We start from the raw sequence: 20,594 nt of genomic DNA on the forward strand, positions 1-20,594 counted from the left end.
TTAACATGGAAGCTGCATCCCACTCTTTCTGCCACGGGCTTGGCCCTTTGGTGAGTGAGAGGGGTAAAACAGTGACAGATTCTGGCATACTTTGTAGTTTTGGTTTCGAAATGATTTACTGTCGTTCCAGGAAATGCTAGGTGGGCATCTCCCTTGTAGAGAACAGTAAAATAAACATTTCCAATGACTGCTTCTCCTCGCAGGAGAGAAGCCCAAGGATCTGATCAGATCAGCACCCTGGACTCTGGACTGGGCACTGCAGTCAGTAGGACTGGAGTGGAAACACAAGAAATGAAGTCTGAGACTTTCACAAGGGCAGGTGTGGAAAGGTGCAGCCTCTGGAGCAAGGCCTGGGGAGAAGCAAAGGTTCTGCCCACCGCACGAGGAATAGAAGACTGTGAAGCACTCTTGACACACACAGGCCCCAAGGCAATGGCGGGGGGAGGGGGGAGAGGAGCTGGCAGCGGACAGTTTGGACATTCCTTAGGGGATATGCCATGGCGGAGTGCCAGACCTAGGGATGGCCTTATGAGACAAGGGGCTCTTTATCTAAGCACTGTCCCCCAACAGGGGCTTTGGATCAACTATTCTAAAACCTTGGAACCTTGGTGGTGCAGTGGGTGAGAGTTCGGCTGCTAACCAAAGAGGTCGGCAGTTCTAATCCACCAGCTGCTCCTTGGAAACCCTGTGGGGCAGTTTCACTCCATCCTGTAGGGTTGCTCTGAGTTGGAATCGACTTGACAGCAATGGGCTTGATTTTTTTCCCCCCTACAATCTAAGTTATCATTTTTGCTAGCTAACCCCTAGCATGTATCTCATTTCTTGTTGATAATCCTATTGACAGAGTTGACTCATCGGATTATTTCACTTTTAATTAACAGCCTCTTCCTCTTGGAGGTTATCCCAGAAAGGTATGAGATTCATGGTTGAATAGCCCATGGATGTTTGATCAAAGTTTTTTATGCCTGAGATGAGCATTGGTTATACCTGCTTTCAGTTCATTCCTTTATAAAACAGTCTTAGGTACATTTTGTAACACAGAGCTTTGGAATCTTGGTCACAGGAGCAGACACAAAAGTATTCTTTTACTGAAGATAACCTTGGTCCCACCTTTAGGTGCTGTCACAGCCCTCTTCAGCCCGGCATTGGGTGTGGGGGAGGCTTTGGTTTAGACACATGTCCTAGGGTGCCTAAAAGTGGGACCAAAGCAAAATGCTCTGGAACAGCTGCCTGAGAAACAGCAGGCAGGGTGGGGGTGGGGTAGAATACAGTCTGAGACTTCGTGATTGCAATCATGAGTTTAATTATTAATTAAGTGGCGTCTTTATTTGTTAGCAAGTGCCAGCTTATGGATGCTGATTGAAGTACAGCGCCCAGAAGAAAAAAGACCTTGAACGTTAGCTCTGTGGACACCAGCCCCTCCCTGGCTCCATCAGACACCCTCTTATCTTCCCTTCCGCTCAGAACTTTTCAAAGATGAGGGGTTATAAGGGTTTGTCCTTTCATCTTCCTGGGACCGAGTGAGTGACAGAAAGGGAAAGTGTCACCTTCCCTGAGGTGGGCCCTGCGAGAAATCAGATTCCTTTTACATTTTTCTCTTTCTCCTCCTTGTTCTAAAATGAAGGCTCCTCCTCCACCAGGGAAGCAGGGGTTCTTCCAAGAAAGCCTTGGTCAAAAGGACAGGAGACCCCAAATCTAGTTTCGACACTGGTTTTTCTCACTTGGCATCTCTTCCGTGTTAAACTATAAGGATGCGTGTTAATGACTGTTTGTATGCACACCCATGCTACAGGAACCTGACGCCTTAGGACTCCAGGTAGTTATGATTTCTCTCAACAAGGTCAGCAGAGATAGGCCTACCTGCTGAGAGTTTGAGGTCTTAATGGGTCAGCATACACTGAGAGGAGCTGTGGCTTCTAAGGACTCAGTGATGTTTACAGAGGGGCTGCTAGTGGGGTTGGTGGCATGTCTGTCCTGTTATCTAGCAGAGCGCCGAGAATGAAAGGATGAAGAGAGGAAAAAAGGAAGGGTAAGAGTGAAGGGATGGAGGGGAAATCCAGTTGGCATCCCATAATAAGGGTGCAGAGAGGTCCTGAATGGCTTTCTTTTCTGCTATTCGCGCCTTACCCACGCTATTCTCTTCTTTCTGAGAGGCCCCTCTGAGATCTTAATTCTCCTTCCATACCTTAGGTTCTTCCCTCAGAAATAAGCTGCAGGTGTGTGAAACCTCCACACTACTCCCCCCCGCAGGAACAATTAGGCTGCTGAGGAGGGACCAGCACACCCTCTGAGGACAGACAGGAAAAGCCTAGGTGAGGCATGAGTGCAGGTGGCGGGGACCCTGGAACCAAGGCCCTGAGATCAATGTGATTCTGAGGTGATTGTGGTGTGCAAAGGGAGGAGGTGCCGGCACGCTGTTTAGGCTTCACGGGGGCCATCTTGAATACTTGCAGCCATGTTATTGGACTGGAGCAGGAAGGCAGTGTAGGCCATGTCAGCTTCCTCCTTGGATGACTGAGGGAGTAATGGGACAAGAGTCAATCAGTGTTTGGGGCACTGGCTCAGTTCTGAGGGTTCAGGAGGGAGGAGGCGCACTAAATATCCTAAATTCATAATCTCAGGCCCAAGCAACAAAAGCCTGTGTGAACCCACTGCTCTTGGTCGGGCCCCATGCTCACCAAAGGGACTTATTTTGAGAAATGGAAAGTTGCAGCCTCTAAAAATACCTCCCTTTGTCTCACTACCTCTTTCCGACACATGGAGTGGAACCACCTCTGTTGCTGGGCCTGTCCCGGAAGGCTTTGCACACAGTCCACAGGTCAAGGTGTCCAGGCTGGTGCCACCCAAGAGGATTCGATTTTTCTTACTACTCCAGCCCAGAGAGGTAACCTTTCAGCTCCATAAGGCTAGAGGAGAAGGCTGTCTGCAGGACTAACTGGCTCTCCTATTTGTTGCAAATGCTGGGGTCTCTGCTATGGCAAGGTAAAGCAGGTATGATAAAAAGCATTAACGCCTCAGGATTAGAAGTTATTGTTGTTAGGTGCTGTCTACTCATAACAACCCTTTATGTACAATAGAATGAAACACTGCCCGGTCTTGCACCATCCTCACAATCCTTGTTATGTTTGAGCCCTTTGTTGCAGCCACTGTGTAAATTCATCTCATTGAGGGTCTTCCTTCTTTTTTGCTGACCTTCTACTTCACCAAGCATGGTGTCCTTCTCCAGGGACTGGTCCCTTCTGATAACATGTCCAAAGTACCTGAGACAAAGTCTTACCATCCTCGCTTCGAAGACGCATTCTGGCTGTACTGCTTTCAAGATAGATTCGTTCATTCTTCTGGCAGTATTATTCACCAACACCATAATTCAAAGGCATCAGTTCTTCAATCTTCCTTATTTATTGTCAGCTTTTGCATGCATATAAGGCGATTGAAAATACCACGGCTTGGGTCAGGCTCACCTTAGTCCCCAAAGTGGATTAATAAGTGTGAGGTGCTATCCTTCTACGGGCCCCTGAACCTTAGGGAGCATGAGGGGTGAGTGAGGTGTAACTCAAAGGCAAATGTGACCTTGGTGGGATTTCAAGTACTAGGGCACTTGGTTGGGGTAGCCGATGGCTTCTAGTGGCTATCAAATTGCTCACCAAGAGCAAATGTCTTCCAAGCGCAGCAGAAGGTTGGTCCCAAGCAAACCCTTAAGGGAGGGCAGGTGACCTGATGTCCATGAGCCCCACATCCCAGGAAGAGCATCTGCTTAAACACCAGCCTTTGATATTTGATCTTTTCACCCTGTGGCCAAATCTTCTAGGCACTTGCCTTCCTCATTTCCCAGTCTCCCTCCCTCCTGCAACTTTGTTGTTGTGGAGTCGATTTCAACTCATAGTGAACCCATACGACAGAGCAGAACTGCCCCATAAGATGTTCTAGGCTGTAATCTTTACAAGAGCAGATTGCCAGGTCTTTCTCCCATGGAGCCACTGGGTAAGTGCAAACTGCCCACCTTTCAATTAACAGTGGAGCGCTTAACTGTTGCACCACCAGGGTTTTAAAACCTATAAATGTAGCTGACCTTCTTCATCCTCATTCACATCACCACAAAGAAACCCATCTCTTCTCAGTAAGATATGTCTTTCCCTCAAAAAAATGGTCTCAGAACCCTATTCTAGGATCAGGCCCCACTTTGAGGTAGTTTTTACTGATGTCTGACGGCAGCCCCTCCCACACAGGTGAGGCCTTCTCCTCCCTTCTCATCCTTACCCTTTTTGCCTTCTTGGGTTCTTCGCTCTCCATGGTGCTTTCCGTGGTGGCCATGAAGTCTAAGTGAAGAGGAGGAGATGGATTAGGCCACACTAGCTCATATTCCCACCCCAGATGTGAAGTCAGGCCCAGTTCTGGCTCATTTGGGGATCGAACATTCCCTCGAGTGAGGGTACATACCATCTTTTCCCCTGAAGGATGTCTCTCGAGAGATCGGAGAGGCACCCATGTTGTCATTGGCGCCAAAATCCCTGGAGTTATCAAAGTCTGACATGGTAATGTCTGTCCTGTAGCTTCTAATTGAAACTCGGTCTGTCCGAGAGAAAGAAGAGTTGGTACAGGGATGGGGTAGGGTATGAGAACAATAAGCTTAGGGATGTGCCGTGCCTCTGTGGAGGATCTGCTGCAACCCCACAGAACAGCTGAGGTGGGAGTGGGCATCTCTGGTTCTTCACCCCGGACTATTATCCAAAGCTGAATGGAAATGATTTTGGGATTATCCGAGTCTCCGCCCCAGCCCCTTTTCATGACTAATCAAGACTCGGTAATTCCTGACTTTCGTTTGTCGCTCTGTGACCTTTCAATGCACAGTGCCTCATTTCATCCTCACATCAGCCTGCTGAGGTGGTTGTTATTATCCCTGCTTTGAGCAATGAGGAAACGGAGGCATGAAATGAGCACTTGCCTCAAATCTCTCAGCCATTTAGTTATCACACAAGGATGGAAACCCAGGGTTCCTGACATCCCCATCTCCCTGCCTTTGAACTTAAAGCCTGAGCAATCAGAGATGCTCTTCAAGAGACAGTCTGTAGACTAGTAACCGGCTGCCATGGAATTGATTCTGACTCATGGCGACCCCATGTGCTGCAGAGTAGAACTGTGCTCCACACGGTTTTTCATGGCTCTGACTTTTCAGAAGCAGATCACCAGGTCTTTCTGAGGCATCTCTGGGCTGTTAGTAGTTGAGCACTTAATTGTTTGTGCCACTCAGGAACCCCTAGTATTTGGAGAGCAGCACTTAGTTTAAGTTTGGGGCATGGATGGGTTTGTCTTCCCCCACACTCCATTCCCAGAATCCTTTCTTCCAGCCTCTGAAAGAGAAGAGACAGTGGCAGCCTTCTCTGTGGGCAGTGGAGCCAGGACAGAGGGCTCAGGGTTGCAGGTGGGCAGGAGCATCCCAGGAACTCACCGACATTTTTCCTGTGCCGGGCTCTGAGGACCCCCACAACCACGGCCCCCAGCCCCAGCACCAGGGCCAGGGGCACCAGGGTGGAGACCAGCACTGGGGAACCTCCGCCTTGTCCTTCAGCGCTGGAAGAAGATCAAGCTAGTTAACCGCTGAAAGGGAAGCCTGGGGTTCCAGGGTGCTCTGGCCAGCTGACTCTGGTTGCTTTTCTCCCAGGCTGATCCACCCCCTCCTCCTCACACAGCTCCCTAGCTCTGTTCTTTCAAGAAGCCTTCTCAGACATGGTAAAGGCAAGGATTGGGCCTTCTTGGCATCCTAATCCTAAGGAATTGAACTGGATTGTAAACACAGCCTGCTGTGGACTGAGTTGTATACCCCCAAAACATGTGTTGAAATCCTAACCTATGGATGTAATCCTGTCTGGGAATAGGGGTTCCTTGTTATGTTAATGAGGCCATATCAGTGTAGGGGATATCTTAAACCTAACCGCCTTTGAGATATAAAAACAGCAGTTTAGGCACAGAAGCAAGGGAAGACAAATGGGGAAAAGATAGATCCCACATGGAGATGTCCAAAGAATGCTGAGAAGAAAGCTAGAGAAGCTGAGAAAAAGATTTTTGCTGGCGTGGACAGAGAGAGCCTTACGCTAGAGCCGGCGCTGTGAATTCAGATTTCTAGCCTCCTAAACTGTGGGAAAATAAATTTCTGTTTGTTAAGCCAGCCACTTGGGGTATTTCTGTTATAGCAGCACTAGCTAACTAAGACACTGCTCCAGCCATAGGGAGAAGGCCAGAGAGCAATGTCCGCCCCTCCCAAGGACAAGCAGAAGCAGTAAAGGTGGCCCCCACTATTTAAGAGGTGGGCAGACTCTCCTCCTGGGGCCTGGTGGCCCAGACTCAACTTTGGGAGTGTACCCACCTGGAGAGCCTTGCACGCTTCCTCACCTGCTGGGATTTGTGTTCACTCTGCTTGCACCAGCTGGGTCTTCAGAATCCTCCTCCACAACAAGCCTGGGAACCTGGACGGCTTTGTTCCCAGACTCCCGTACATTTGGCTCCACCACTTCCCCGTTGGGAACAGCACTTGCTTGGCTGGCATCGTGGGACTCTGGAGCAGAGCAGAGTTGGGGGGGTGGGTATGGCTTTTCTCCTTGAGATTAGTTAGGGAATGTGAGGAGTGAGATTTCACTGGGAACCTCAGGGTCGGTATTGTGCTCTAGGCTGTTGGGGTAGGACCCAGGATGGTGTTAGTGGTGGCCGTGTCTACTTTGTCACAGATGATCTCTGCCCTATTAATACCACATTCATTTCCATCTACAAGGCTCCACCAGAGATCCAGCTATACATAAGGGCTGACCCATCACTTAAAGACAGGATGATTTTTCACAGCTTTGAAACCCTGCCCAAGGCTTCCCGACTGCAGGGCCTGGTGTGATGGTGCTGCCTCCTGGTGGTAGTTTGTCAATGACTCCTCTACCACCTTCCCCCTGCCCCCATGGTGAGCCAGACCAGCTGGACACAGACACAATAGGACTTCCATTTTTTTTCCTGTTGCCTTTGATCCAATTCAGACTCATGGTGACCCTATTGGACAGACTAAAACTGCCCCATAGAGTTTCCAAGGAGCGGCTGCTGGATTTGGACTGCCAACCTTCTGGTGAGCAGCCATAGCTCTTAACCAGTGCATTGAAAGGAGAACTATGGCACTTGCCTTGAAGCTGAGGTTAAATAGCAAGCCCACTATTTTTACATAGTTTGTATGTTTATTTGGGATGCCATTTTGGAGAGTTAAATGAGGCTATGTGGGGGCTAAATCTCTGCCTCCCCTAACCTCTCCTGGCTAAACCCTGGGGCCACCCCTGATTGAGAAGCCTCTGGGGTCCTGTGGGGTACAGACCTTGCCCTCGGAGACTCACCCTTCGTTCCCTCCTCTACCGTCACGTAGACAGCCGCGGTCTCCCCGTAAAGGTGGCCTTGCTTCACCCCGCACCAGTACCAGCCCTCGTCAGCCTTCTTGACTGAGTTCAGAGTCAGGGAGATGACCTGACTGTTCTGGTTGCAATTCACAAAGGCCTGGCTTGGGCCTTCGTCTTGGCTAGGCAGGGTCAGGCAGCTTCTGTTGCTCCACTTGCACCAGTATTTTTCGTGTGAATAGAACTTGCATGGGAAGTGGCAGGGAACGTTAAGCGTCTCTCCCAGCCAAGCAGTGACATTCCTTGGTACCTGTAGGTTTGGTTCTCCTGGAGTGGGGAGGGAGGAAGAAACAGGCACAGGAGTTGGCACTCGTGATGCAACAGGGACGTGACTGTGGTGGGGACCTGTGTCCATAGCCTGTTTTCTCTTTGGACAGCATTGTAAATAAATACATTATAGTGAATACATCAGAGAAGCAACTGGGTGTCTGTCTAACAATTATTATTGATGACCATCATGGATCAATCCAGGTTCTATCATGGACACAGAACCTTGTACATTAACTTAGGCCTGCTTTCCTTCCTCTTCTTGCCTCTTCTTTTCGAGTCTCAATACAATGAGCTATTCTCAACATTCTACTTCAGGGGCTGCTGTATATACTGTAAAAGAGGAGATGCTACATGTGGTAGTTTCAAGGGTGAAGAAGTGTGCATGGAAGGGTGCTTGTTACAGAGTTGAAATGGGACCTCTGGGCAGGTAGGTTCTCTCCTGAGGACTGTCCCATCCAGCATGGTGTTAAGTGGGACTGGAGGGGGAGAGTGGGGAGGGGAGAGCGGGGGAGGGGTGATGCTGTTGCTGACTGGAGAGACCCTGGGGATTGCCTCCCCTCTCACCCCAGTTCGACTCTTACCTTCAACAACCTTGAGCTCCACAGTGGACCTCCAGCGACTATCACCATTGGTCAGGCACCAGTAGAAGCCGGCATCCTGAGCGGTGAGCTGGTTGAGTATGATGGTGTAGGTGCCATTGCCTGGCTCTTCATACAGTGCCAGCCTGCCCTCATACTGTGGGTTAACCAGCCCCTCACTCTCCACCAGCAGCGGGCATCTGCCTTTTTGAGTCTTTTCCCAGCGACACCAGTACTTCAGGTGGTTGCTTTCCCTAGGGTTGTAGGGGCAGAGCACGGCCACAGAGCCCCCAGGCACACCTTTCACCACAGAGGGACTATGGGGAATGCTGGTCTCTGGAAGCACAGAGAGAGGTGTGATGAAGGGCGGCAACACAGCAATGACCTTGCGTGGTCTGAGCAAGCTTCTTCCCCAGCCAGGGCAGGGAGTGAAGTTTATACTAATCACCTCCCCCACCTCAGAAAATGAAAAAGACTTTCCTAATGACCCAGAGCCTATAGCGAAAGCTATCAGGACCAGAATCCAGTGACCTTAACCACCAGTCTGGGCATCCTTGTTCTCTTCCCTCAAATTATTCTGAATAGAGAACGGAAGGAGTATAAGGAGAGCATGTCAGCCCTTTCCATTTGACTTCTTACAAAATCTCCCTTCATCTAAGTTTTTTTTTTCCACTTATTAACTCATCACACACACACAAAAGAATGGATTTGGGTTTTCTCCAAATTAAGAAAATATATTTAGAATGGCAGAAACCTTGCTGGGATGGTGGTTAAGGTCAGCAGTTCGAATTCACCAGCTGCTCCACGGAAACTCTATGGGGCAGTTCTACTCTGCTCTATAGGGTGGCTATGCATTGGGATCAACTTGACGGCAGTAAGTTTGTTTGTTTGTTTTTGGTATTTAGAATGGTATTTAAAACGCAAACTAGGTAGCACAGATAAGTTTAATTGTTGAAGACCTTGAGGAGCACCTCAAAAAGAGAGACAACCATTCTCAAAGTAGCCAACACTGAATTCCAGTGAGAGCCCTGGGGGACTGCAGATGTGGACAGACATGGCAAGGACCGAGAGATGTATGGAGAAATGATGCGTGGGGAATACGAGTCCCTTAAAAAAAAGTCACCAGGGCAGATATTTTGAGTTGCAAATACTTGATTGCTGTTTTTCATGAGGGCAACTCTGTGTAGACTGTTCCAGGGTGACAAGGAGCAGGGATTTCATTACTTACCATGTTGATGGTTCTTCAGAGCAGAGCTGAATAGGCCAGATGTTGGAGCAGAAAATACAGGGGTCGGGGCATTGCATTACTGGAAAGCTTTAAGGCCAAAAGAAGCCAACCCTTCTCCTGTCTGAATGTGAGGGATGAGGTGCTGTCCTGCTCAGGGGTCCTTAGCAGGTGACAAATGACCCTTACGGGCCCTGCCATGGCACTGGGGTTCCACGTGAGGTCCTTATGGGGGCTGCAACCATGGCTCTCTGAAACCCAGACAATCTGCAAGTCTCACCTCAATTAGGAACTTCACTGTCCTCATTCCTATTAATCAGGGACAGAGGTCAAAAGGCCTTTGATAACAGAGAAGAGGCTCCTCAGAAGAAAGGCCTGGTGTCTACTTCTAAAAGGTCACAGGCATTGAAAACCCTGTGGAGCGTGGTTCTACTCCGACACATGTGGGGTAGCGATGAGTCAGAATTGACTCCACGGTGACTGGTTGTTTAACAAAAGGCAGAGGCATGTTTTCTAACTCTCCTGTACTGCTGCCCATATCACAGTCGGTTCAGGGCCTGTCAGTGAGTGGATTTTGTGGACTGACTGATGGATATTGATGAATAGACTCACTCATAGTTCATGCCCAGGAAAAGAAAGCTGAGTTAGGCTCTCATTAGATTGTCCCCCGCCCCTTCCCTCCCCAAGCTCAGGGTCTTACCCTCATTAACGAAGAGCTGCCAAGCCTGGGTTGGCCTGCCTTCCACCAGCTGACCATCAGCTCTACACAGGTAGAGCCCTGCATCCTCCTTCCTTAGGCCCGTGATCAGCACGCTGAATGAGCCATCCTTGTCTGTGGAGGTGAGCAGAATTCTGCCCTCAAAGCCTGGAGCCCTCTCCCCCTGGGTGTTGATGACCAAATCACAGGCTTCCCCCGTGCTCACCCGGCACAGAAGTTTGGGCACATTTGCCTTCTCAGGGCCCAGGGCACACTCAAAGCTCACTGAGCCTCTCAGGTCTCCATAAATCAGCCCAGGCTCTGGCTTCACCACTTGGAGATCCACATCCCTTTCCTTTTCTTCCCCGGCCTTGCATGCATAAGCCCCAGCATCCTCAGGCCGGAGTCTGTTGATGGTGATGCTGAACTTTAGTTGGCTCGTACCCTGCAATTTAAAGTGAGCCCTGTCTTTGTAACTGGGGCTCACATACCCAGTGGAGTCAATGACTAGGACACAGTCCTGGCCAGTCTTCTTGCACAAGGACTTCTTCTTCTGGGTGTTCTCAGCCTTGAAAGGGCAAATGATGGTCACGTTACTGCCCCAATCTTCTCTGTAGACCTGAGTGTTGTTGGAGAGCCCAGGACCTGCAGGAGGGGGTGGGGGTACAAGTTGTGATTCCTCCTCCTTGCAGCAAAGGACTACTCATTGTTCCTGATAAGGCCTTGGTGTGCCTGTCACCCAGAATGCCCTCCTTCCCAAAGGGACACTGTCAACCTATGTCTTCCAAGGCCAGCTTTAATTCTGCCTCCTCCATGAAGCCTTTCTCTTTCCCTCCTCTTTGCTCTCTTGATGTTTGCGTCAGAATCACTAATTACGTCCAATCTTGTGTATAGTTAATTACATTCCTCTCCTATAGGGTCACTATGAGTTGGAATTGAATCGGCGGCAATAGGTTTTACGGGTCCGCTTTCCCCACAGTCTGGAAGCTCCTTGAGGGCAGAGACACAATTTGTTCCTCTTTGACTCGCTTGCACAATGCCTATGCATAGTGGATGCCCAAAACCATGCATGTTGAAATGCACAGAGTGAATGTAAGTAGCAGGGTGGCAAATTGTAGCTCATTGTCATAGAAGCTTCTAAAAATTCAAACAGTCCAAACATGGGATGAGTTGCTTTGTGAAGTCCTGAGCTTCCTCTATCTAAAATGTTTAATCAGAGGCTGCATTCAGTCTATAATGTTCTTCTAGAATGTCATATATAGGGCAAACGCTAAGCTCCCGTCTGCTCTTAAAATCTTGCAATTCTAGCAATCCCTATCACCACTTGAATAAATCCTTTCTTTAGCCCATGAACAGACAATACTATGCACATCCCAAAGGAGAAATACACAGCTTTGGGAGCCCTTCTTCTCTCTTTGGAATTTCCTCCCTCAATACTCACTTTTTCTTCTCAGTTACCCTTGGCTATCTAAAATGCCCTCACTGTTGAATCTTTGTCAGGCAGAGCTCCCTTATTTTTTCTTTCTCTCAGTTAGGACAGGCTTGTTCAGTAATGTCTCCCTGCAGGGCCTTGTTCTGTGGGAAAGAACTGGTCATCTCATTTATACTAATGGTGTTGATAGGCTAGTGGATCCCAGGTAACAAATACACATTTTATTTAAAGCCTTCTGCTGACCCAAAGTGTAAATGGCAGGAATTTATGGCTTCTTCTAACATTTCTATCTCCCTCAGCTCACAGACCTTCTGTCCCACCTGCAGAAAACTTGAGAGAAGTTGTCCTCCTGGTGCCCTTTTAAGCTAGGGCCTTGGTAAAGTCATATAATGGTCTAGGCCCCAAAGACCTACAAAAGTCTACCTCCTGCCCCCATATTGGCCTCATGTGTCTCCTTCCCATCACCTATTTTGAAAAGTCCTTGCCTCCAGAGGGTGGAGGGCCCAGAGCCTTCCTCACCCCCTCAGGAAGTTCTTCCTCCAGCCCTCTCATTGCACCTGGGGGAATTCCTTCTCACTTTCCCACAGAAGCCCAAGGAGCCTGAGTCCTTACCCTTGTTGACCTCCAGGCTCACATCAAAGGACAAGCCTCGGTTATTTATGCCCAGACCACACTTGTATTTCCCAGTGTCATTCTGAATGAGATGCTTAATGTCCACCACAAACAAGTTGTCTTCTGGGAAGTTGGTGAGGTTGGCTCTGTCAGTATAGTCCTTGGAGACAAAGCCCCCTGAGGAGATGAGGGTATTGCAGCTGCCCCTGTTGTTCTGACGGCACCAGTACTTCCGGGCATGTCTGTTGACAGAGGTGGCTGGGTAGTAGCACTTGATGGACACGGAGTTGCCTTCCACAGTACTCACCTCTTGGGGACCGAATATGGGACTCTTCATGAAAACCGCTTTGGAAAGAGAAGACAGAGGCTTTCTGAGGCTCTGGAGAGGTAAAGTCTGCTGAAGAGACAGCTCACCTTGAAAAGACAAAATTTTCCCACCCACCTCATGTGCTTTCTGTGAAATATTTACCACAGAAAACTAGTCCCTTGCTGGAATTGGGTAAAATGGTTGATTGATAGTTATTAACTTACATTTTTAATTAGTTAATGATACTCATTTTAAGGACAATGGAATAGTGAACGTGTTTAACGAGGACTATTACTCATTTTAAGGACAATGGAATAGTGAACGTGTTTAATGATGTTCCCTATTAAAAAATAATAATAACACCACTTTTGGAGGGTGCGACACCTTTGCATTTGCCATTATTTCTAAAAATACTTTGTAGATTATTTCCTTTTTTTTCAGATAAAAATGTTCAGGAAAGATAAGTGATTTCTCTCAAATCTCATAGGAAGTCATAGAGACGCTTGGTCCAGAGGTCAAGGTGTTTCAAGGTCTTTTTTATTCCCACTAAAGACCTTTCGCCAGACCTCTGGCCTTGAAAGTAGGACTTGCCCCTGATCCCCAACCCTCACCAATCCCTTTTTAGACTCAGCCTTTCTGCAGTGTCTCTGTGTGACTCCTCCTCAAGGGCATGCATGTCTTGAGAGGGACACTCCTGGGGATGGGTCTTATTTCAATGTACTCAAGGAACTGAGTCCCCAGGGGTGGCTGGAGGGGGTGGAGCCATGGGGAGTTAGTTAGGACTGGCAGACGCACCTGGGATGATAGTCAGCAGGCAGGTGAGGAACAAGGATGTCATGGCTGGTGGCTCCCTGAGGGGCTGTGCTGCCCAGGCCACTTCCTGTGTGAGGTGCTGGAAGACAATAACCACAGGAGATGAAACTTCTCTGTCTTCCAAGGCTAGTTGACCTTAGAGCTTCTGGAGCGCTTATTCAGTTTTGTGTCTCCAGCAACTGACATACATCCTGCTGAATGAATGAACGGCTGCACTTTTTCCCCTTATGTCTCAAATCCCCATCTCACAGTGCATATTCTTCCTCAACAGTTATAAGTCTTCTCAACTAAGCCGCAAGCCCCTTTGGGATAATGGTATATGTGTTATTGCTTCCGTGTCCCCATCCTCGAGGCATGGTCCCAGGCATACCGTGAGAGCTCAGAACGACTCACAGACTGATAGCTTCTGTCAGCATGTGGCCCCATCCTTCTGATTCAGTTGCCCTCCAAATACCCCTGTGAGGTAGAAGGGGCTGGCATATTTTAAGGTGTGTTTGGGGGAGCAAGCTCACTATTATTAAGGTTGTAAATGTAATGAGTATGCCCACCATCAATTGTTCTCCTACCTCATCCCAGGTAAGTTACATGTATTATCTCCTTTAAACTTTGTATCATCCCCATGAGGTGGGTATTCTTATCCACATTTTACAGGTGAAGAAATGAAAATTGAAAGGCTAAGTACTTTCTTCAAGGTCACACAGAATTAGGTGTGTAGATAGGGATGGGGGAAAGGATCAAACCCAGATCTGACTCCACAGCCCGCACTCTCAACCTCTCACACTGTACTGTGTCGCATCTCAAATGCAGCGATGTGCTTACACCTTACTCTTGTCCCTGTTGTGTGCAGAGCCTCCTTTGTTATCTAAGCATTGTGATTTACACTATTGCACTTGAGCCTTATAACTTCTCTTTAAATAAGACAGGATAGAATGAATTAGAACCTTTTTATGGATAAGAATTCTATCACTGGACCATCACTATAACAAAATTTCTGCCTTCCCTGCTGGAGACCCAAGCTTGATCCCAGGCCAATGCACCTCATAAACAGCCATCACCATTTGCCAGTGGAGGCTTGCGTGTTGCTACGATGCTGAACAGGTTTCAGTGGAGCTTCCAGACTAAGACAGACTAGGAAGAAAGGCCTGATGATCTACTTTGAAAAATCAGCCAGTGAAAACCCTATGGATCACAATGGTCCAATGTGCGACTGATGGGTATGGCTCAGGGCTGAGCAACATTCTGTTCTGTTCTGCATGGGGTTGCCATGAGTCGGGGGGCAACTAGACAGCAGCCAACAACAACAGGACAACAAAAGTTAAGATCTTGAGATGTTGAGTGTCATGGCCAGTGTTTCCCAGAGACTCAGTTCTGGGGTCTGGGTTAAAAATATAGGTAGCAAAGCCTTTGATATCCTGCCTGGTGAGGTCAGAGCAGACAACAATGGAGAATGAAAGATGAAGGCAAGAAGAGGGTGCAACACGTGTGACCCTTGTCACCACCATGGTCACAGCCCTGGGCTGGGAAGGGAGGAGGGTCTCAGTACCCACCCTGACCACAGCTCTGCCAGGACCGGAACTGCAGTCTAGAGGAGGACAGAGGAGTCTGCACTTTCCCACGGACTTTGATAGGCTTTAAACTTTGGAATGGACTTGAAAAAGAGAGTGTTAAAAGGAGAAAACCAAGATAACAAGTGCTGGGTAGTATGTAATGAGTACTCATAAAGATAAGGAAGCTCCAAGGAGGTCAGGCACAAGGCCCACAGCGTGGGGCATTATCTCCCAGGCCTCCCCTACTGCCTTGGCCTCTGCTCCCTCCTCCCAAGAGACACCCTGGACTTGCTTGAGCCAAAGGCAACAGAGTTGTTTATCTTTCTTTCCCACAGGGGAATTTCCCAGTGAGGAAACCTTTTATTTCCTTGTGGAGATAAAGACATTCTATTTTTTATGTTCTTTGGAAGACTGGGGCGGGTGCGGGGGGGAGAGGGTAGGTTGGGAGATGGGACAGATATGCGTGTCAGGTGGCTACTTGGGGTTCTCTTGAGTCCGGTTGATTGTCCCCGACCTTTCACACCAGGACAATGATTAAGTCCTGGAGTGCGGCCTTAGCCAAACGCCAGAGTTAATTCCAACCTGGATGTGCTCAGGGAATGCTGTTGGGGGACCACCTCGGGGCATCGCAGGCCACCCTGGCAGTACCTCCCAGGTGGGAGCACCTGTCAAAAGGCTGGCAAGTACCAGATGCTCAGCAAAGACGGATGGGATTGGAAATGGCTACTTGCTCATCCCTCCACTGAGCATGGGCAAAGCCATGACTGATTTATCTCGCTCTGCCAGATGCCTTCCTGGTCCTGGGCACCAACGGGGCCCTGGCATGAAGAAGGGAGCCGATGAGTCCAGCATCCTGCACTAACAGTTGGGCAAAATATGCTACCTCAACTCCCTCATCTATGATATTCCCCGAGTCTTCTAGCTTGAAGGACTAGTGTGGGTAGGGGAAAATGGCAGGTAGATAACAGGATAATGTATGTGTACCAAAAGGCCAGTTGCCATTGAGATGACTCCGTGTCATGGTGACCCCACGTGTGGCAGAGTAAACTGTGTTCCATAGGGTTTTTAATGGCTAATTTTTTGGAAGTATATCTCCAGGCCTTTCTTTCAAGGCACTTCTGGGTGAACTCAAACCTGTTAAGAGCTCAGGCTGCTAACCAAAAGGTCAGCGTTCGAATCCACCAGCCCCTCCTTAGAAGCCCTATGGGGCAGTTCTACTCTGTCCTGTAGGGTCACTACAAGTCGGAGTCAACTCCACTGCAACTGGTTTATTGAAACAAGGGCTTTGCATTTCTAACAAGTTCTCAAGTGATGCTGATGCTGCTGGTTAGGGATTAATTCTAAGCACCACGAATAGAGCCGTCCTTCTGCAAAATTTATCATACGTGTGGATGACAAATGCAGATTGCGATTCAGTAGATCTGGGGTGAAACGCAAATTCTCAGCAGAGGTTCAAAGCCCTGACTGAAGCTCTCTGAGCCTCAAGTTCCTCATCGGGAAACTAGAGATAATTGCGCTTATTGTAGAGTCCCTGTAAGGGTTATATGAAACAACATATGCAAAGTCCTTATTGCGATGCGGGGCTGAAACAGTTTTAGTTCCTCCCGTTTCCTAAATCAGCACAGTCCTCCCCTCCCTGTCTTAGAGCCACTGGAAGACAGAACCCTGTTTGTTGGGCATCCTTTGAAGACTGAAGATGTGCTGCTCAGGCTGGACCAGCATGGCCTGAGAGAGGAGGAAAGCCATGTGGATTAGGTTGGAAGCGGGAATAATAGTTATCACCAACACATAGTGAGGAGTCCTGGGTAGCACAAACTGTGAAGCGCTTGGCTACTAGCTGAAAGATTGGTAGGTTGAACCCACCCAGAAGCACCTTGGGAAACAGGCCTGGAGATCTGCTTCCAAAAGGTCACAGCCTCGAAAACTCTACGGAGTAGCTCTACTCTGCACACGTGGAGTCGCCCTGAGTTGGAGCTGACAGTGACTAACAACAACACATTGGCTCTTTCCAAGTGCTTTACCTGTCTTGGAAACCCTGGTGGTGTAGTGGTTAAGCGGTATGGCTGCTAACCAAGAGGTTGGCAGTTCAAATCTGCCAGGCGCTCCTTGGAAACTCTATCGGGCAGTTTTACGCTATCCTATAGGGTCGCTATGAGTCGGAATCGACTCGATGGCAGTGGGTTTTGGTTTGTTTTACCTGTCTTAACTCAAGTAATCTCCACAGCCCCCTAGGGCAACTTCATTTCATACATGAGAAAATCGAGACCCGGAGAGGTAAGAACTTGCCAAAGGTTACACTGTTGGTAGGTGACTGAGGTAGGATTCAAATCCAGGCACTCTGAACGGGGAGTAGGGGCTCTCAGCCAGTGTGCTATATTGCAGAGGGTCTTGACTTTGAGAGGAAACAGGAGAGGAAGGAGCAGGATATCCAATCTTAGAGCAGATGGTTAGTGCAGTCCCTCCTTTCTGCCTTTCCCAAGCAGCTCCTGTGAAAATGCACCTGGACCTAAATGTAGGTACCAACAGAGAAATTTCTTCCTAAAAATAATATCATCTGCTATGTATTTAGCACCTCTACCTCTCATCTGTCATTTTGTTGTACTGTGGCGACTTGTGTGTTGCTGTGATGCTGAAGCTATGCCACAGGTATCTCAAATACCAGCAGGGCCACCCATGGTGGACAAGTTTCAGTGGAGCTTCTAGACTAAGACAGACTAGGAAGAAAGGCCTGGAAATCTACTTCCAAAAATTAACCAGTGCAAACCCTATGGATTACAATAGAACATTGTCCAGTGGAGTGCTGGAAGATGACTCCCCCTAAGCTGGAAGGCACTTAAAATATACAGTGCCTACAACAATGGACTTGAGCATACCAATGACTGTGAGGACAGCACAGGACCAGGCAGCATTTTGATCTGTTGTACATGGGGTCACCACGCATCAGAGCTGACTCAACGGTAACGGCCAACACTTAGCTCCTACCACGTGCAGGGTTTGTCACATTGGTTTCCTACAACCAGTATATTGCCTCCAAAGCTTCTTTCTACTCCATCACACTGTGTCAATGCCAGTGACTCGGTGACTCTGGAACTCCAGCCCCAGCCCACCCAGAGAAAAGGCAAGAATAGAGGGTCTCTGCTGAGTACAAGGCTTGGGTAATGATACTTTTTCTTTTTTTAAGTTGGATATTTTGTTTTTTAGGTGATGCCAAAATATTCTCCTTCGTACTTGCTGGGTGACACTATACCACTCACATAAGCTCGTGGAGTCTTAGCTTTCTCAACTATAAAATGGGAATGACAATACCTGTCCTGCCTACCTGCCAGGTTTGTTCAGGTGGAAATGAGATCATGCTCTGAAAACCCTTGGTAAGTGGGTTTACTAAATGGAAGCTGATGATATCACATGACTTATAAAATATACCCCGGGGTCTAGAGGTGCCAAGGGACACCTGTAGGTCACAGAGCTAGTTGCTCTGACTCTTCGCTCAGTGCTCTTTCAGCTATATCACCTCATCCGGGAGAAGGGAGAATGGAGAGTCCCAGATCTGACTCTGCTCCCAGCACCCCCGGTCCTCCCCTGAGAGCTGCCTTCCTTCTAGCCTAACCCTGAAAATTGGTATATCCCCTCTCAGCTATTAACCAAACAAAAACCAAGTTGCTATTGAGTCGTCTCAGGCACGTGATAACTCATGATGTGTAGAACTGTGTTCCACAGAGTTTTCAATGGCTGATTTTTCTAAAAAAGGTTATGAGGTCTTTCTTCCAACGCAGCTCGGAGTGGACTCAACTACCAACCTTTCAGTTAGCAGAGGAGCATGTTAACCTTGTATCACCCAGGGCCTCGGGGCTCCCTAGGTATTAAGAAACTTGTAATTTCCCCTCACGATGGAAGAAAGTGATGGCAAAGGCCATGGTCAAAACAGCATGAGCACTTTGGGTGGCCCCAGGTGCTGGCAGTTACACAAAAGGAACTGGAGGTGAGTGGAGCAGGCAGAGCCACTGTGCTGGATGCTGGTGGCTCCCAGCTGACATAGGGATGCTGTCAGGATGGGCAAGGGAAGGGCGTGGAGGGAGGGGAATCCCATGTCCAAGGTCTCCTAGCTGCAGAGCCAGGAGGAGCACCAGGGCTCAGGAATGCTCCCTGTGCTTTGGAAGTTGGTTCTGCCCTACCTTACTCTGTTACCTGTGGCCACCTCAGTACCCCCCGCCCCCTCCCCGGCTGCTGTAACAAGGGCAAGGAGCCGTGGTGGCACAGTGGTTAAGTGCTTGGCTGCTAACTGAAAGTTCAGCTGTTTGAACCCACCAGCCTCTCTGGGGGAGAGGGATGAGGCAGTCTGCCTCCATGAAGATTACAACCTTGGAAACCTACAGGGCAGTTCTACTCTGTCCTATAGGGTCACTATGAGTCGGAATTGACTCAAAGACAAAGGGTTTAGCAAGGGCAGCGTGATACGATGATACACACTTACGAGTTGCTAGAAGCTGCTGGAGCATAGCTGGGTTGAAACTGGAAAGGATCTCAGAGTCTCTTAGAAGTCCAGAAAAAGAGACTCACCAAAAAGCTCGAGGTGGAAAACTCCCAAGACCTGAAGAGTACCTGTGATGTGTCAGGCACTTTATCTGCATTACCTGAATCCTGGTCTGTGTGGCGCTCAATCCTTGCTTGATTGAACGGCATTGAGGAATGTCAAACAATTCCTATTTTGCCTTAGAGGTTGCAAAGCAATTCTACATATATTTTCTCATTTGGACTTCATTCACATCAAACCTGAGTGGTAGTGTTAGTTATATCCCCATTCTACAGATGAAGAAACTGAGGCTCAGAGAGAGTGAGAAAGATGAGGTGACTTACCTAAGGTCACACTGTGAAGGGATTAGTAGGGAATTCAGGGACAAACTTAAAGAGAAGAGCTACGTATGCTGACCACAGGCATTTCTTCTTGTCCTCCGATGATTGGCAGAAAAAGGGTGGGGGGTCCCGCACATGTGGGGCCTTCCTGGTCCCCCTTGGATATGCACCCCACTCCCCCTCACACCCACACAGGCTGCCTCCTTGTCCTGATCACCACACTCTCAGAAAAGCAGGGAATTGCCTGAGCTACCATCCTGGGCTCTTCCCATATGGTCCACTGTCTGGAGATCCCAGAGGGGCCACACTTACTTTTAGCTACTTCCTTCTTTCTTGATGATCCGGTTTCAGGGGCACAGCCCGCCGGCCAGTCCGTAACCCCTGCCTCTCTGGTCACTGCCAGCAGAGCACTGGATGTTTCTGCCAAAACTGAAACTGTGCAGGGCTTGACCCACACCTGGATTGGGCTCTTAAAGGTACACTCTCCAGGAGGCAGGGTGGCCAGCCAGGGGCACGTGACTCCAATGGATCCCATGCTTTCCTTTCCTTTTGGCTTCCTGACTGGCTCCATTCACTTCTTCCTGACCTTGGGACAACTCTGTTCCCAGGCAGTCCTCTACCATGCAGTTGCAGGCTGCAGGACAGAGTGTCCGCGTGCAGAGCCTGCTCTGCCACCATGGTGCTTCTATTCATGGGTGAAACATGAGGGTGACCGTGGCTCCTACCTCTTCACTCCCCAGAGGAACTAAGGCTTTGGCTGCTCCTGGGCTCACCTAAAGATGGCCGCACTAGGAGTTTCATTAGGGTGTGGGGTTGGCTCCACAGCAAGGAGGGAGCTGACCCTCCT

The 20,594-nt window shown here is 48.9% G+C and overlaps 1 protein-coding gene across 1 annotated transcript; it reads right to left on the bottom strand.

Moving 5' to 3' along the window:
• Positions 1-1,265: 1,265 nt before the first annotated feature.
• PIGR (polymeric immunoglobulin receptor) lies at positions 1,266-20,243 on the bottom strand. The gene is made up of 11 exons (XM_049858551.1): positions 20,060-20,243; positions 13,332-13,428; positions 12,230-12,574; positions 10,189-10,830; positions 8,267-8,599; positions 7,359-7,682; positions 6,388-6,550; positions 5,447-5,568; positions 4,438-4,569; positions 4,258-4,316; positions 1,266-2,514 (listed from the first exon to the last, which is right to left on the bottom strand). Exons 2-11 carry the CDS (start codon positions 13,372-13,374, stop codon positions 2,419-2,421), a joined length of 2,259 nt encoding a protein of 752 aa, XP_049714508.1. The 5' UTR covers positions 13,375-13,428; positions 20,060-20,243; the 3' UTR covers positions 1,266-2,418.
• Between the last annotated feature and the right edge of the window lie 351 nt (positions 20,244-20,594).

This window comes from Elephas maximus, chromosome 18 (genome assembly GCF_024166365.1).
Source record: "Elephas maximus indicus isolate mEleMax1 chromosome 18, mEleMax1 primary haplotype, whole genome shotgun sequence".
Classification (NCBI taxonomy): domain Eukaryota; kingdom Metazoa; phylum Chordata; class Mammalia; order Proboscidea; family Elephantidae; genus Elephas; species Elephas maximus.